This window comes from Pristiophorus japonicus, chromosome 3 (genome assembly GCF_044704955.1).
Source record: "Pristiophorus japonicus isolate sPriJap1 chromosome 3, sPriJap1.hap1, whole genome shotgun sequence".
NCBI lineage: Eukaryota > Metazoa > Chordata > Chondrichthyes > Pristiophoridae > Pristiophorus > Pristiophorus japonicus.
In genome coordinates this window covers 269,119,158-269,138,175 of record NC_091979.1, presented here as the reverse complement: position 1 = coordinate 269,138,175, position 19,018 = coordinate 269,119,158, and the positions used below count along the sequence as shown (strand labels likewise).

The window sequence follows — 19,018 nt, the reverse complement described above, 5'->3', positions numbered from 1 at the left end:
AAAAGTCAGACGACAGAAATAAGATGGCAGCCGCCATGCTACCCTGTCCCCTTTAAGGGTGGCTGGGGCGCCACAGCCACCACAGCTTCTTGCACCGAGAAGCTGTCGGTGGCATCGCCCCTCGTTGGCCTCGTGTTCCATGGGGCAATTTCCCCCAAGGGGTGCACGGGGCGATAAGGGGATGGCGTGCAGGGCAATGACATCATCAGCATCGGCATGTGCGCGTCGTGCTGGTGCGCTGCTCAAACCACTTTTTGCCGGCGGAGCCCCAGGGGCAATTCTGGTGGGTGGGGGGAGGCTCTGGCTGCCTTGCCCAGGTGAAAATCCTTTAGCACATCCCAGTGGCACCAATGAGACTGTTTGAGGGGGGGGGGGGGGGGGGAATCTATGGCCCCTCAATGTTGCAGATTTAAAAAAAGACTAAAATAAAATATTTGTTTTTTTTTTAGTTTTTCTATTTCTCTCTAATATCTCTCCCTGAATCCCATTTGTATGTGTGCCTACAGACACACGATGGAGGGGAGAGGGTAGTATTTGATGAGTTAGTGTCTTTTGCCATACTGCTTTTTATTCCTCGCCTCCACGGGCTGCTGTTCCTCCTCCTCTTGCTCCATATGGATGAGAGAGAAAGTTACGTCTGTATCTTCTCCGGGGCATTCTGAGATTTTTGGGAGTGGGGTAGGGGGTGGGGCAAGGGGTGCATTGGGGTGGGGCGAGACTGTTGCACATGAGAGAGGGGAGTCAAGTGCAGGTCTCCGTGAAAAAAAAACTGTGGCAAAAAGCAGGTTGGAAAAATGTTTGTGAAGCCAGAAATCAGAAAGCAAAGTTTGGATTCTCTTCAAAGCTCTGAAACTCCTCACTTCCACCTGAGTGTAATGTAGCCAAGTTTGCTGATGATACAAAGATGGGTGGGAAAGCAAATTGTGAGGAGGACACACAAAATCTGCAAAAGGATATAGACAGGTTAAGTGAATGGGCAAAAATTTGGCAGATGGAGTATAATGTGGGAAAATTGCAAAGTGCTGCAGTACAGAGAGACCTGGGGGTCCTTGTGCATGAAACACAAAAAGTTAGTATGCAGGTAGAGAAAGTAATCAGGAAGGCAAATGGAATGTTGGCCTTTATTGCAAGGGGGATAGAGTACAAAAGCAGAGAAGTCCTGCTACAACTGTACAGGATATTGGTGAGGCCTCACCTGGAGTACTGCGTACAGTTTTGGTCTCTGTATTTAAGGAAGGATAGACTTGCATTGGAGGCTGTTCAGAGATGGTTCACGAGGTTGATTCCGGAGATGATGGGGTTGACTTATGAGGATAGTTTGAGTAGGTTGGGCCTATACACATTGGAGTTCAGAAGAATGAGAGGTGATCTTATCGAAACATATAAGATAATGAGGGGGCTCAATAAGGTGGATGCAGAGAGGATATTTCCACTCATAGGGGAAACTAAAACTAAGGGACATAGTCAGAATAAGGGATTGCCCATTTAAAACTGAGATAAGGAGGAATTTCTTCTCTGAGGGTTGTAAATCTATGGAATTCTCTGCCCCAGAGAGATGTGAAGGCTGCGTCATTGAATATATTTAAGGTGGAGATCGATTTTTGAGCGATAAGGGAGTAAAGGGTTATGGGGAGCGGGCAGGGAAGTGGAGCTGAGTCCATGATCAGATCAGCCATGATTTTATTGAATGGCGGAGCAGGCTCGAGGGGCCAAATGGCCTACTCCTGCTCCTATTTCGTATGTTTTTATGTTCTTAATCATGTGATGGGGAGCAACTGTGGCTGTTTCATATCGGTCTAGCTTTCCTAGAGTGCAGTAATGGAGTACGAACAAGAAATCCGTGGCCACAGTATCACCAGGTGTGTGGATTCCCATGAAAACGAGTACTTTGGTGCTGAGGTAGGCAGATCATCAAAAGTGCCATAAATATTGAGGAAAGTAGCATCTCGCGCATCAACCAAGTGGCAAAATCCATTTAATGCAAATTTACACGTTTTTTTTAATCACAATAATGGCATAAGTGTTAAAGATAGTGAGGAAATTCACGTCCATTGTCTTTGATTCCTTTAACACAAGGAGCTGAAACAACCAGAGGCAGACAAGAAAAGTCGCTGTTCTTGTGATGGCAAAATTTATCCACTAGAGTGCGTTCAAGTGTTTCCTCAGCTCACAATCAAATTCAAAACACACCTCTCAATCACACCCAGCACCAAAGTAAGCCAATTGGAAACCAGTTCTCATCCTCAATTAATACCACCTCAATTATAAAATAGAAAACAAATACAGTCTCAGGATAAAAAATTTAGAAATAAGAATTTTACACCGCATACCTCACAAGTTCTTGCAGATCTGTCGTATCAAGCTGTGCTTTGTCAATGCCTTCAAGTGAAAGAGGAGGTGGTACAGATGGAAGAGGAAGAACTATTGGCTCTTCACAATCACGAGGCACAGAAACACTGGAAAATGCAAAACATGGCAAGGCATCTCTAAACATGTTCCCTTTTAGTTTCATAAAAAAAGTAAATTGACAGCAGACTTTTTGCAAATAGTTGCTGAACTAAATAGTAAAACAGTAATTTATGTACTGACAGCCAAATCACCCCGATAAAATAGAATGACTTCAACTTGGGTGTCTTTATTCACATATTTCCACATCTCAAAATATTTCCATAGTGTAAAATTGAAGATGTACATTGGTTCCCTCCACTTTCTCTCTACCTTCATAACACCAATGCACACTGGGAAGCCCCATCTTCCTGTTGACGCTTAAAGCAGTTTGGCTCTGTTCACATTTTATCCGAATCTAAATAAATTCTTTGAATGTCAGAAAGCTGGTGAAAAGAAAGGCACTGAAACTTTAAAAAACCTTTAAAATATTAGTACAGGTGGCTTTCTTAAAGAAAGTCAAAAAGTAACTTTCTACTAAATATTGTTCTTCAGGGGACAGGGAAACGTCTATGGATGTCCCACATAAGAGCCTGTTAACTAAGGTAGAAGCCTACGGAACTGAGGGCAAATTATTGACCTGGTTAGGAAACTGGCTGAGCGGCAGCAGACAGAGAGAGTAGGGATAATAGGTTGATATACTGGCAGGATGTGATTAGTGGTGTCCCGCAGGGATCAGTGTTGGAGCCTCAGCTATTCACAGTATTTATTAACGACTTAGATGATGGCATAGAAAGTCAGATATCCAAATTTACAGATGACACAAAGACAGGCGGCATTGTAGGCAGTGTAGATGAAAGCATAAAATTAAAAAAGGGTATCGATAGATTAAATGAATGGGCAAAATTGTGGTCAATGGATTTCAATGTATGCAAATGTGAGATCATCCACATTGGACCTAAAAAGAATAGAACAGGGTACTTTCTAAATGGTGAAGAACTAAAAACAGTGGAGGTCCAAAGAGACTTGGTGGCCCAGGTACATAGATCATTAAAATGTCATGAACAGGTACAGGAAATAATCAAAACGGCTAATGGAATGTTGAGCTTTATATCTGGAGGACTAGAATACAAGGGGGTAGAAGTTATGCTGCAGTTATACGAAACCCTGGTGACACTACACCTGGAGTACTGTGAGCAGTTCTGGGCACCACACTTTAGGAAGGATATATTGGTCTTTGGAAGGAGTGCAGCGTAGGTTTACCAAAATGATACCCTGACTCCAAGGGTTAAGTTACGAGGAGAGATTACACAAATTAGGGTTGTATTCCCTAAAATTTAGAAGGTTAAAGGGTGATCTGATTGAAGTTTTCAGGATACTAAGGGGAACAGATAGGGTAGATAGAGAGAAACTATTTCCACTGGTTGGGGATTCTAGGACTCGGGGCTTAGTCTAAAAATTAGAGCCAGACCTTTCAGATGTGAAATTAGGAAATACTTCTACACACAAAGTGTGGAAGAAGTTTGGAACTCTCTTCTGCAAATGGTAACTGATGCCAAATGGTCAATGGTTAATTTTAAATCTGATCGATAGCTTTTTGTTAACCAAAGGTATTAAGGGAAACGGGCCAAAGGCGGGTACATGGAGTTAGGTCGCAGATCAGCCATGATCTCATTGAATGGCAGAATAGGCTCGAGGGGCTCAATGGCCCACTCCTGTTCCAGTGATCCGTAAAGATCCTAAATATATTAATGTTTTCAGGGATTACCCGAGAGGCATTTAGGTGCATAGTGACTATCTGTAAACAATGTGGGGCTGTAAACGCAAGGGTTATGATCCCAGTGTTGTGTTGGGGTCACATTCACGTGTGCCCTCCACTAATGACCCCACCAGAGTGTGTGGGGTCAGTAGGAGGGCACTTAATCAGCATGGGGCCAGTGAGCAAAAGTGCCACTCTGTGAGTTGGATTCCGATTTCCAACGGAAACTAACATTGGGTAACTGTGGCCTGATAAGTCACAAGGATAGGAGGACAATAGAAATAACAAACTGATGCAACAGGAGATTCCCAGCTAAGGTTAAATTAAATGAACATTCTTAGGGTACGGAGATGAATCTTTTCTGTTTTGGCCGTCCTATTGCCGAGGATACCTTGTAGATGAATGTAGGATAGAAACATTCAAGCAAAATTTCTGCCCAATCTCTGTATGCCAATTAATCTACAAGGCACCTCCGCAATGAATTGGCTGACTTTCACGCATCTCAATATTATAGACCACAGTACCACAGCTACCAGTTAATAGTACCAGAGATAATTCTATTAATTATGGTCATTTTGCATCTGAATAGAAATATAGACACACGGAGAGAGATTTTGAACTTGATTGCCTGTGCACATAGCATTTCCTGGGCAGAATGCAGAGGAAAATCAGGCGGAGAGGATCACACAGCCGTAATCAGGTCGGCTCCGTGATGGGCAAGCAATCCTCCCTGTCTCTTTATCCTCTCTGTGCTCAGGTGATGCTTAATGCCGAGACATAATAAAAACAGAAAATGCTGGAAATTTCAGCGGATCAGGCAGCATCTGTGGAGAGAAAAACAGAGTTAGCGTTTCAGGTCGACGACCCTTCGTCAGAACTGGCGAATGTTCAAAAAGAACGGATCTTAAGAAGCAATGAAAGGGGGCGGGGAAGATAGACCTTCCCTTTTGTTCTTTCTTCCCCTCCCTCTTTCATTGCTTCTTAAGATCCATTCTTTTTGAACATTCGCCAGTTCTGACGAAGGGTCGACCTGAAACGTTAACTCTGTTTTTCACTCCACAGATGCAGCCCGACCCGCTGGGATTTCCAGCATTTCTGTTTTTATTTCAGATTCCAGCATCCGCAGTATTTTGCTTTTGTAGTAAATACCATAAGTTATCCTGTGATCTTGTTAAAAAAAACACTTTAGCACCACATACCTTGCCAGTTGCTTTTGCAGACCTGTTGTATCAATAGTTGGCTTTCCTACATCATCAGATTGCAGTGGTGGAAGTGAAGGAGGTAGAAAGGGAAAAGGAGGAACTTCTGTTTTTTCACTATCAGAAGACACAGAAACACTGGAAAATAACATAATGAACAACATTTCTCAGAACATATTCTTTAACAAAACAATAATGTTGCAGATTTTATAGTTGTGCTTCCACAAAACATAAATGACAAATAGCTAAAATATCAGCATACATTTTGGAAATTTGAATCACAACTGTTTGAACTAATACCTCTCACTTTTTGAAACTGACACAACTTAAACTCAAACTTTGGTTTTGGTCTCCATATTTAGGGCCCAAGTTTCGGCCTCAGTTGCTCCTGATTTTTTGGAGCAACTGGTGTAGAACGGAGTATCTTAAAAATTCAAATTCTCGGCATTTAGTTTGCTCCAGTTCTAGTCAGTTCGAACAGTTTCACTTTGGAAAATAATTTTTTTTTCAAAAGGGGGCATGTCCGGCCACTTACGCCTGTTTTCAAAGTTTCGGCAGTGAAAACTTACTCCAAACTAACTTAGAATGGAGTAAGTGAAGATTTTTGTACGTTCGAAAAAACCTTGACTACACTTTAGAAAATCAGGCGTAGGTTACAAATTAGGCGTAGGGAATGGGGGGGTGGCTAGGGTTGAAAGGGAAGTTTACAAACATTAAACACTTCAGTTTTACAAATAAAGAGCCATCATCAATAATAAATGATAAATACATCAATAAATCAACCAATAAATCAATCAAAAAAAATGAATAAGAAATAAAAAATGTTTTTTTTTAAAATCAATAAATAAAACATTTTCTACTAACCGACTGCATCACCGGGAGTCCTCCAACAGCATGCTGGGACAGTCCCCCCAGTGTGTCTTTGTCAGTGTCTCTTTCTGTCTGTCTGTGTGTGTGTCTCTCACTCTCTGTTTGTCAGTGTCTGTGTTTCTGACAGCGAGGGAAGAGGAGAAGGGGGAGAGGGGAAGGGAGAGGGGGGGAAGGGAGAGGGGGAGAAGGGGCTGGGGGGGGGGCAGGAGGGAGGGGGAGAAGGGGGGGAGAAGGGGGAGGGGGAGAAGGGGGGAGAAGGGGGGGGGGAGAAGGGGGGAGAAGGGGGAGGGAGAAGGGGGAGAAGGTGGGAGGGGAGGGGGAGAAGCGTGGGGGGGGAGGGGGAGAAGGGGGGGATGTCGGGAGGGAAGGAGAGAGGATGTAGGGAGGGAAGGAGAGAGGAGGGAGGGAGGGAAGGAGAGAGGAGGGGAGGGAGGGAAGGAGAGAGGAGGGGAGGGAGGGAAGGAGAGAGGAGGGAGGGAGGGAGGGGAGGAGGGAGGGAGGGAGGGAAGGAGAGAGGGAAGGAGAGAGGGAGGGAGGGAGGGAAGGAGGGAAGGAGGGAAGGAGAGAGGGAGAGAGGGAAGGAGAGAGGGAGGGAGGGAAGGAGAGAGGGAGGGAGGGAAGGAGAGAGGGAGGGAGGGAAGGAGAGAGGGAGGGAGGGAAGGAGGAAAGGAGAGAGGAGCGAGGGAGGAAGGGAAGGAGAGAGGAGGGAGGGAGGGAAGGAGAGAGGAGGGAGGGAGGGAAGGAGAGAGGAGGGAGGGAGGGAAGGAGAGAGGAGGGAGGGAGGGAAGGAGAGAGGAGGGAGGGAGGGAAGGAGAGAGGAGGAAGGGAGGGAAGGAGAGAGGAGGGAGGGAGGGAAGGAGAGAGGAGGGAGGGAGGGAAGGAGAGAGGAGGGAGGGAGGGAAGGAGAGAGAAGGAGTGAAGGAGAGGGGAGGGAGGGAGGGAGGGAAGGAGAGAGGAGGGAGGGAGGGAGGGAAGGAGGGAAGGAGAGAGGAGGGAGGGAAGGAGGGAAGGAGAGAGGGGGGGGAAGGAGAGAAGGAGGCTGAACGGCCGGGCCCAAGACCTTGGGCTGGATTTACAGGTAGGTGGCGTCGGGTCGTGGAGGTCCGGGGGGGGGGGGGGGCGGGAGAGAGAGTCGTGGAGGTCCGGGGGGGGGGGGCGGAGAAAGAGAAAGTCGCGGAGGTCCAGTGGGGGGTGGGGGGGGGGCGGGGGAGAGCGGAGGTCGGGTCCGGTCGGTGGGAGGAGCCTTATTCACGCAGCACCAGTGAGGCCATTCGGCCAGGGCTCGGGGCTACGTGCTTCGGGCCCCTCCCACAGTTTTGGGCGCCTGGAGCTACTGCACATGCGCGCCCACTGTTGTGCGCATGTGCAGAGATCCCGGCACTGTTTTCAGCGCAGGGACCTGGCTCCGCCCCCTAAATCTTGTGCTGCGCCGCGCCCAGCTGCAGAAGACCTGCAGGGAGCTGGAGAATAGGTAAGTTTTTTTTAGGCCCACTTTCTGGCGCGAAAAACGGGCGTTCAGGTCCAGGCTGCGCCGTTTTAGGCCCAGTCCGCAACTTGGGCCCTTAAGGAGGGATATACTTGCATTGGAGGCAGTTGAGAGAATGTTAACGAGGTTGATTCCTGCGATGAGGGGTTTGACTTATGAAGAAAGGTTGAGCCTATACACATTGGAGTTCAGAAGAATGAGAGGTGATCTTATCAAAACAATTTGGTCTGGTGCTCAAGGCCCTTGGTTATTCTATAGTGTGAAAGGAAGTACAGTCCCCGCTACTTCAGTCGGACAAATAGCACAAAGCATTTCCATTATTGTCAATGACAAAATTGACTCTTACAGTGTATTAAGCGTTCTAACCATTTCGGGCAATTGCTTTACTATACTTAATGTACTCCAAGGGACAGCTTGTACTGAGTGCAGTAAGAAATATGTTCAGTGAGTAGTTCGCACCTCATTAAGGTGCAATTACTTTGCATACTTAACCCTCTTCTGAATTGAACGGGATTTATTGAAGCTCTGAAGTTTGGCTTGAATTGTGAAACAGCGAATGTTCAAATGCAGTAGAATCTCATTACATTTAATAACTTGGGCAAACAAAAATATTGAAAATAACTAAATTCATATCAATCGTCCAAAGTGTATCGTGGTAAAATCGATTTAGTACGAACGGATCCTCATATACGACGGGGACTGTGGTAATCATAATTTAGAAACATAGAAACATAGAAATTAGGTGCAGGAGCAGGCCATTCAGCCCTTCAAGGCTGCACTACCATTCAATAAGATCATGGCTAATCATTCAACCTCAGTACCCCTTTCCTGCTTTCTCTCCATACCCCTTGATCCCTTTGGCCATAAGGGCCAGATCTAACGAACTGGCCTCAACAACTCTCTGCGGTAGGTAATTCCATAGGTTAACCACTCTCTGAGTGAAGAAGTTTCTCCTCATCTCGGTCATTATTGGCTTACCCCTTATCCTTAGACTGTGACCCCTGGTTCTGGAACTCCCCAGCAACAGGAACATTCTTCCTGCCTCTAACCTGTCCAATCACATCAGAATTTTATATGTTTCTATGAGATCCCGTCTCATTCTTCTAAACTCCATTGGATACCAGCCCAATTGATCCAGTCTTTCCTCATATGTCAGTCCCGCCATCCCAGGAATCAGTATGGTGAACCTTCAATGTCAAGAATGTCCTTCCTCAGATTAGGAGACCAAAACTGAGCACAATATTCCAGGTGTGGCCTCACCAAGGCTCGATACAACTGCAGTAAGATCTCCCTACTCCTATACTCAAATCCCCTAGCTATGAAGGCCAACATGCCATTAGCCTTCTTCACCGCCTGCTGTACCTGCATGCCAAACTTCAATGACTGATGTACCATGACACCCTCGTTGCACCTCCCCTTTTCCTAATGTCACCATTCAGATAATATTGTCTTCCTGTTTTTGCCACCAAAGTGGATAACCTCACTTTTATCCACATTATACTGCATCTGCCATGCATTTGTCCACTCACCTAACTTATCCAAGTCACTCTGCAGCCTCTTAGCATCCTCCTCACAGTTCACACCGCCACCCAGCTTAGTATCATCTGCAAACTTGGGAGATATTACATTCAATTCCTTCATCTAAATCATTGATGTATATTGTAAATAGCTTGGGTCCCAGCACTGAATCCTGCAGCACCCCACTGGTCATTGCCTGCCATTCTGAAAAGGACCCGTTTATTCCGAGTCTCTGCTTCCTGTCTGCCAACCAGTTCTCTATCCACGTCAGTACACGACCCCCAATACCGTGTGCTTTAATTTTGCACACCAATCTCTTGTGTGGGACCTTGTCAAAAGCCTTTTGAAAGTCCAAATACACCACATCCACTGGTTCTCCCTTGTCCACTCTGCTAGTTACATCCTCAAAAAATTCCAGAAGATTTGTCAAGCATGATTTCCCTTTCATAAATCCATGCTGATTTGGACCGATCCTGTCACTGCTTTCCAAATGCGCTGCTATTACATCTTTAATAATTGATTCCAACATTTTCCTCACTACTGATGTCAGGCTAACCAGTTTATAGTTCCTCGTTTTCTCTCTCCCTCTTTTTAAAAAAGTGGTGTTACATTACAGCAAGTATTCTTCAACGTTGCAGCACATTGGATACAGAGTCACAGGAACTACAATCCATGTGTCACCTACCTGGATCTCAGAAAGGAAAAAAGTGTGTAAGATGGCTGCACTTGAAAGCAATCGCACTTAAGATGCGAATGAGTGCAATAAGAGCAAATTAAACCCGGATATATATATATATTTATCTAGTTACCTAGGCTACGGTTCATTAATAACCCTGTACGTAGCAACATCATACATTGGAAAATTCTGCTATACTAATGTAATATATGCATCTGTCATTTAAAGAGTGGAATTGATGCAAATTATAGGGGAAAACGTCACAAACTTCAGGGAGAACTATTGTATCCCAGAGGATTATGTTCTTGTCCAGCTCGTAACACATCTGAGCTATACTTGTGCTTTGCTCTTGCACTCAATACCACCCAAGCTCACAGACCATTAGCCTGGATGATGGCAGCCTACTCCATGTCAGGGTCCAGAAATTTTAGATTTGTGAGTTGGAGAAACAGCACGAGAATCATTAGCAATAAAAGCCAGACCTCTATATTTATGCCAGGTTGCTGCAGCTGCAGTTCTTTTTCAATCCAACGCCGCCCCCCGCCTCCCAAAATGCCCAAACACACACCTCTTCTTCTGTCTCCTAAACAGATATCATTGTGTGGAACTGTGGAACTGGCCTGAATGCAGATGTTTAAGGGAAAAGTTAACATCCACAGGCTGCACTAGGATTACATGAGCATCCATTAGCCTATGACATAGAAACATAGACATAGAAAATAGGTGCAGGAGTAGGCCATTCGGCCCTTCTAGCCTGCACCGCCATTCAATGAGTTCATGGCTGAACATGCAACTTCAGTACCCCATTCCTGCTTTCTCACCAACAGAAACATATGTCTTCCTTTTCGGTATCAAGTATCCCTGTGCTCCCAGAAACCAGAAGGATCAATTTTGTGAGGTATGTCATCATTTTATACCACCTTATAATAATCTGCAGAAAAAAATCAAACATCTTTATGTCAAGGCTGGCCCCGAGATATACTCATGGTGATCTTTCTCCATATCTCAGCTTCTCCTGTTTCCTAGTATGCAGCAGTTCACATCATAACATGATAACTCTTTTCTTTTTGGGGTCCTTTCTTCTGAATCACACCATTGTAAGGCTAAGATGTTGCCAATGGTGATTGCAGTTCCTAAAATAGACTCAGGCTGGCAATTCAGCTACTGATGTGAAAAGCTCAAACAATGGTATCTTCAAATAGAAATTTATGTATGAGGGTTGCACTGATTAACTTCTTCAGAAACACCACATGGAAAAAGACTGCAGTAAAACCACTGTCCTGCACAATGCAAGTGGATGGTTTGACTGTATGAAAAATGTTGGAGGGTCATTGAATTATAACCTCTCCTTTCAAGGTACAGCGATGGTACTTTTACTTATGGATTTGTAGATGGCTTGTTTTGAATCATGATTCCACAAACAGTTATATAAACTTACTCAAAGTATTTCAAACAACTCATCAGATTCACAGTTTGTTACTTCTTTCAAACACAGTATCACAAATATCTTAATTTTGCTTCAGCCAGAGGCTCACTGGTTGCAAATATATTTCCTGTTCTTCTCCACCAACTATATGGAGTAGTATCACAAATCCTCTATAAAAGTACTGTATGGTAATGAAACCTTCACTGACTTAAACAAACTGGATATAATTTCTTACATTTCTGCAACAAACTATGGCCCAGAAATCACAGCCTTCCCGGTTCCGTACTGAGTGTGTACGGACCTGGGAAGCCATCACAAAAGCCGGTTTTCAGTGTACAATGTGCATCCACTGAAAACCAGCTTTTCTCATCTGTCATATGCCCTCTTTAGACATCTTTTCAGCAGTTAGGATAGACTGGAGAGCATGGGTAGCAATTAATTCTCTATCCAACAGAGGAAAGTGAATTGATTCATATTGCGAATGTGAGTATACACTCGCCACAATTCTCCATCCATAATAGACAGAAAATCAGGGGAGTGGGTTCCTAAATTCTTTGTTTGTGCTTCTGGCTGTCAAATCCAGGAGCGCAAATCCATAAAATTACCCTCTTTACATATACCTACAGATTGAAATATATGGAGAGCAACATGTATTTTACCAGAGCAATTGAAAATCTGGTCACTTGACCTCAAATTTATATGTCTTATTGTTCCCAATCCGTTACATCTAAAACTTTATTACTGAACAAAAGTTCAACTTCGGGCGAGTCGAAGGGTGCAGTTCTACTGCCATTTTCTTGCTGATGCATTGTTGTTTTGATTTTGAGTGCACATCAACACGAAAGTGACAAGATAATTTACCCAGATTTACTCAGTATGTAAAAAGCCCAATAAGAGAGGGAGCACTGCTGGATCTAGTAATGGGAAGTGAACTGGAACAGATAGAGAGGTAGCTATAGAAGAACATCTAGGCAATAATGATCAAAACACAATTAGGTTTATGATAAAGATTGAGAAGGACATAAGTGAGACAAAGACAAAAGTAATAAATTGGAAAAAAGCTGATTTTAAGGGAATGAGAATACAACGAGGGAAAGTAAACTGGAAATATTTACTGACAAAGAAATAGAACAGTAGTGTGAAACATTTAAAATAATGATCAATAGAGTTCAGAAAAAAATATATCCTATTAAAAAGCAAGAAGAAACTAGCCAGTATTGACACACCATGGAGGAAGAAAGAAATAAGGGTAAAATTGAAACGAAAGAAAAAGGCATACACTAAATACATAGGCAATAAAGCCGAGGATGACAAAAGGGATTACAAAATGGTTAAGAATTAAGTCAAAAAACCATCAGGAAAGCAAAGAGAAACTATGAAATTAAATTATCAAGGAATAAAAAAAAACTTTGCTACAGACACATAAGTAACAAAAGCAAAATCAGGAGAGGGATAGGGCCACGAAGGGATATACATGATAAACTCACAGATAATGACAGTGAGATGGCAGATATATGAAATAATTACTTTGCCTCGGTATTTACCAGGGAGACTAACATGGTGGGTATGCCATTACAAGAAGAGATCAAGAAAGATAAAAACATTTAAGATAGAAAGGGGGAGGGAGATCATTGAAAAACTAAACAATCTTAGAGAGGATGAAACCCTCAACCGGATAGATCGTATCCGTGCATATTAGCAGAAGTTTGGGAAGAAATAGAAGAGGCATTATTACATATTTATCAAATACATTAGAAATTCATCCGAGAGCTGACAAGACAGCTAATGAGATTCCTATATATAAAAAGAGAGACTGAACAAGTCTTGGGAACTATGGACCAATTAGCTTATCAGTTGTAGGAAAGATAATGGAAACCTTACTCAAAGATGAAATAGAAAAACATCAAGAAACAGAAAATATAATAAAGATTAGTCAACATGGATTCCAAAAGGGAAGATCCTGCTTGACCAACCTGATTGAATTCTTTGAGGAAGTAACAGAAAGGGTAGATAAGAGTAATGCAGTTGACGTTATATATTGGAATTTCCAAAATGCCTTTGATAAAGTACCACATAGTAGACTCATGACTAAGGTTAGAACGTGTGAAGTCAGGAGACAAGTAGCAGAATGGATAGCAAGCGGGCTACAAGTCAGAAAACAGAGAGAGTAGTACTCAGATTGGCAAATGCTGGGAAGTGGTGTTCCACAAGGATTGGTGTTGTTCACCATTAACATAAATGAATCAAAAGTACAATTTCAAAATTTGAGGATGACAGCAAATTAGGGGAAGTAGTTCACACAGAGGAGGACTGCAATAATCAGTAATGGTGACCATGAAACTACCGGATTGTTGTAAAAACCCATCTGGTTCACCAATGTCCTTTAGGGAAGAAATCTGCCATGCACACCTGGTCTGGCAAAGTGGTTGACTTAACTGCCCTCTGAAATTGTGGCTCACCACCACCTTCTCAAGGACAATTAGGGATGGGCAATAAATGTTCAACTTGCCAGCGGCGCCCACATCCCGTGAATGATTTTTTTTTAAAGCATATTTTGGTAAGGAAGCCAAATACACCTTTGAAAATAAATGTCTAAATGGCATAGAGGAACAGATAGAGCTGGGATTACAGATACACAAATCACTAAAAGTAGCAATGCACATTAATAAAGCCATAAAAAAAGCAAACCAGCACCAGGGTTCACTTCTGGAGAAAACTTGTACAGAACCTCGGTTAGACTACACTTTGGAGTACTGTTAACAGTTCTGGTCTCCATAATAGAAAAAGGACATAGAAGCACTGGCAAAGGTGCAAAAAAGACTGACAAGGATGATATGTGGGCTGAAAAGTTATAGCTATCAGAAAAGATTGAACAGGCTGGGGCTCTTTTCTCTAGAAAAGAGAAAGCTGAGGGTGATCTGATAGAGGTCTTTACGTCCACTCTATCAAACCCTTTTATAATCTTAAAGAAGATGTTTTCACTTGCGGGCGAGGCCTGAACTCGGGCCATAAATATAAGATAGCCACTAATAAATCCAGGAGGGAATTCAGGAGAAACTTTTTTACCTAGAGAGTGGTTAGAAGGTGGAACTCGTGACCACAGGGAGGAGTTGAGCGAACAGCATAGGTGCATTTAAGGGGAAGCTAGATAAGCACATGAGGGAGAAAGAAATAGAAGGATATGTGATGGGGTTAAAAAAAGGGTGGGAGGAGGTCCGTGTGGAACATAACCAGCAGCATATGGACCAGTAGGGCCGAATGGCCTGTTTTTGTGCTGCATATACTTTTTAATAGTTTGTAATGCAGGTACAACGTTGAGAATCCGGAGTTCCGGAATCCGTACCGTTCTGGAATGCGGACACCGGGACGATCAGTGGTGGGGTCGTCCAGAATCCGGAAAATGTTTCAGAATCCGGATCCCTGCCTTGGGCCACCGCCGACCTCTTAACTGCCTCGGGCCGCCACCAACCTCTTAACTGCCTCGGGCCGCCACCAACCTCTTAACTGCCTCGGGCCGCCACCAACCTCTTAACTGCCTCGGGCCACCACCAACCTCTTAACTGCCTCGGGCCGCCACCAACCTCTTAACTGCCTCGGGCCGCCACCAACCTCTTAACTGCCTCGGGCCGCCACCAACCTCTTAACTGCCTCGGGACGCCACCAACCTCTCCCCTGCCGCCGCTCGACACCCCCCCACCCCACCGCCGCTCAACAACCCCCCCCCCGCCCCCGTTCGAACCCCACTCCCCTACCTACCTACCTTGGCCCAGGTGTTTCTGGACTTGGGATGTCGAAAAGACGTTCCGAAGTCCAGAAATACACAGAATCCAGAGCGGCATCGGTCCCGAGGCTTCCAGATTCTCGACATTGTACCTGTACTCTAATAAATCAGAAGATTATCCAATGCGAAATAAAACCCTGAGGTATGAAAACCCCGCCTGGAGCTCGCCACGCACCAGTTTAAAAAAAACATGTTTTGATATTTAGTAATTAACATTTAAGGAAAAATAATGTGTGTATTCCCATAAATTGTATCAGTATTAAAGTTACAAGTCACGAAAAAATAAAAATGTAATATCAACTGGCTATCAACTATAACCAACTGGTTGATGCAGTCAGTTGAACTTTGGACTTTCACCTCGAGGACCTGGGTTCAAAACTAGACCACACTTTTAAAACGAAAGTCACATGTCTACTTGCTTTGAACCCAATTTTAACCCTATTCAATGGGCAGTTAAAATCGGAGATTTAATCTCTCCGATGCCATTGCCTTCCAATGTAATTTTAGTTGGGAGGTGGAGCAGCGAGCGGCGAGAGGTGAGAGGCCTACTAAAGGCACTGCAGCGTCGGGAGCAGCAGTTGGGAGGTGGAGTAGCGAGCGGCGAGAGGTGAGAGGTGAGAGGCCTACTAAAGGCACAGCAGCGTCGGGAGCAGCAGTTGGGAGGTGGAGCAACGAGAGGCGAGAGGTGAGAGGCCTACTAAAGGCACAGCAGCGTCGGGAGCAGCAGTTGGGAGGTGGAGCAGCGAGCGGCGAGAGGTGAGAGGCCTACTAAAGGATAAGCAGCGTCGGGAGCAGCAGTTGGGAGGTGGAGCAGCGAGCGGCGAGAGGTGAGAGGCCTACTAAAGGCACAGCAGCAAGCTGCTGCAGGGAGAAAGAGCAAAAAAAGAAGTAAAAAGAAATCGAAAGGTGACATCACAGCCAAGGGAGTAAGTGATTGGCTGGTGATTGGTGAGTAGTTTTTCCTTATCTTTATCTTTTTCTTTTTTTTAAATAAGTAAGTAACCTTTGACATAGTTGCCAAATTAAATTAATTTAAGGGTTAAGTCATGGCAGGAGAGCCCAGTCCCATGTCATGCGGGAAATCAGGGATAGTGTCCCTGATGATTATGTATGCAGGAAGTGTATCCAGTTGCAGCTCCTGACAGACCACATAGCGGCACTGGAGCTGCACATGGATTCACTGTGGAGCATCCGCGATGCTGAGGATGTCGTGAATAGCACGTTTAGTGAGTTGGTCACACCGCAGGTAAAGGTTACAAAGGCAGATCGGGAATGGGTGACCATCAAGCAGAACAGGAATAGGAAGGCAGTGCAGGAGTCCCATGCGGTCATCTCCCTCCAAAACAGATACACCTTTTTGTTGGGGGAGATGGCTCATCAGGGGAAGACAGCAGCAGCCGAGTTCATGACACCGTGGGTGGCTCTGCTGCACGGGAGGGCAGGAAAAAGAATGGGAGAGCTATAGTGGTCGGGGATTCTATTGTAAGGGGAATAGATAGGCGTTTCTGCGGTTGCAACTGAGATTCCAGGATGGTATGTTGCCTCCCTGGTGCAAGGGTCAAGAATGTCTCCGAGCAGCTGCAGGGCATTCTGGAGGGGGAGGGTGAACAGACAGTTTTTGTGATGCATATAGGTACCAACGTTATAGGTAAAAAAAACGGGATGAGGTCCTACAAACTGAATTTAGGGAGCTAAGGGTTAAATTAAAAAGTAGGACCTCAAAAGGTAGTAATCTCAGGATTGTTGCCAGTGCCACGTGCTAGTCAGAGTAGAAATAGCAGGACAGCTAAGATGAATAAGTGACTTGAGGAGTGGTGCAGGAGGGAGGGATTCAAATTCCTGGGACATTGGAACTGGTTCTGGGAGAAGTGGGACCAGTACAAACGGGACGGTCTGCACCTGGGCAGGACCAGAACCAATGTCCTAGGGGGAGTGTTTGCTAGCTAGTGCTGTTGCGGAGGGGTTAAACGAATATGGCAAGGGGATGGGAACCTCTGCAGGGAGACAGGGGGATGTAAAATGGGGGCAGAAGCAAAAGATAGAAACAAGAAAAGTAAAAGTGGAGGACAGAGAAACCCAAGGCAAAAATCAAAAAGGGCCACATTACAGCAAAATTCTAAAGGGACAAAGTGTGTTCAAAAGACAAGCCTGAAGGCTCTGTGCATCAATGCGAGGAGTATTCGTAATAAGGTGAACGAATTAACTGCGCAGGCAGCTATTAACAAATATGATATAATTGGGATAATGGAGACATGGCTCCAGGGTGACCAAGGCTGGGAACTCAACATCCAGGGGTATTCAACATTCAGGAAGGATAGACAGAAAGGAAAAGGAGGTGGGGCAGCATTGCTGGTTAAAGAGGAAATTAACGCAATAATAAGGAAGGACATTCGCTTAGATGATGTGGAATCTGTATGGGTAGAGCTGCGGAATACCAAAGGGCAGAAAACGCGAGTGGGAGTAGTAGTGAGGTTGGGGACAGCGTCAAACAAAAAATTAGGGATGCGTGCAATAAAGGTACAGCAGTTATCATGAGCGATTTTAATCTACAGAAAGATTGGGCTAACCAAACTGGTAGCAATATGGTGGAGGAGGATTTTCTGGAGTGTATTAGGGACGGTTTTCTGGACCAGTATGTCGAGGAACCAACTAGAGGGCTGGTCATCCTAGACTGGGTGATGTGTAATGAGAAAGGACTAATTAGCAATCTTGTTTGTGAGGCCCCTTCGGGAAGAGTGACCATAATGTGGTAGAATTCTTTATTAAGATGGAGAGTGAAACAGTTAATTCAGAGACTAGGGTCCTGAACTTAAGGAAAGGTAACTTCGATTATATGGGACGTAAATTGGCTAGAATAGACTGGCGAATGATACTTAAAGGGTTGACGGTGGATAGGCAATGGCAGACATTTAAAGATCACATGGATCAACTTCAACAATTGTACATCCCTGTCTGGAGTAAAAATAAAACGGGGAAGGTGGCTCAACCGTGGCTAACAAGGGAAATTAGGGATAGTGTTAAATCCAAGGAAGAGGCATATAAATTAGCCACAAAAAGCAGCAAAGCGGAGGACTGGGAGAAATTTAGAATTCAGCAGAGGAGGGCAAAGGGTTTAATTAAGAGGGGGAAAATAGAGTATGAGAGGAAGCTTGCTGGGAACATAAAAACTGATTGCAATAGCTTCTATAGATGTGAAGAGAAAAGGATTAGTGAAGACAAACGTAGGTCCCTTGCAGTCAGAATCAGGTGAATTTATAATGGGGAACAAAGAGATGGCAGACCAATTGAGCAAATACTTCGGTTCTGTCTTCACAAAGGAAGACACAAATAACCTTCTGGAAATACTAGGGAACCGAAGGTCTAGCGAGAAGGAGGAACTGAAGGAAATCCTTATTAATCAGGAACTTGTGTTAGGGAAATTGATGGAATTGAAGGCCGATAAAGCCCCACGGCCTATAGTCTGCATCCCAGAGTACCTAAGGAAGTGGCCCTAGAAATAGTGGATGCATTAGTGATCATTTTCCAACAGTCTATCGACTCTGGATCAGTTCCTATGGACTGGAGGGTAGCTAATGTAACACCACTTTTTAAAAAAGGAGGGAAAGAGAAAACGGGGAATTATAGACCGGTTAAACCTGACATCGGTAGTGGGGAAAATGTTGGAATCAATTATTGAAGATGAAATAGCAGCGCATTTGGAAAGCAGTGACAGGATCGGTCCAAGTCAGCATGGATTTATGAAAGGGAAATCATGCTTGACAAATCTTCTGGAAGTTTTTGAGGATGTAACTAGCAGAGTGGACAAGGGAGAACCAGTGGATGTGGTGTATTTCGACTTTCAAAAGGCTTTTGACAAAGTCCCACACAAGAGATTAGTGTGCAAAATTAAAGCACATGGTATTGGGGGTAATGTACTGA

At 44.4% G+C, this 19,018-nt stretch overlaps 1 protein-coding gene across 4 annotated transcripts in view; it reads right to left on the bottom strand.

Annotated features, from left to right (window-relative positions):
* LOC139260279 (transforming acidic coiled-coil-containing protein 2-like) overlaps window positions 1–19,018 on the bottom strand; it is a 179,204-nt gene that overhangs the window by 138,919 nt on the left and 21,267 nt on the right. For all 4 annotated transcript variants that reach the window (XM_070876688.1, XM_070876689.1, XM_070876690.1 and 1 more), the window contains exons 5-6: window positions 5,344–5,481; window positions 2,331–2,456 (exon numbers count right to left, since the gene is read on the bottom strand). In XM_070876688.1, the coding sequence (XP_070732789.1) occupies window positions 2,331–2,456; window positions 5,344–5,481 (264 nt within the window). The remainder of the gene's footprint in view (window positions 1–2,330; window positions 2,457–5,343; window positions 5,482–19,018) is intronic.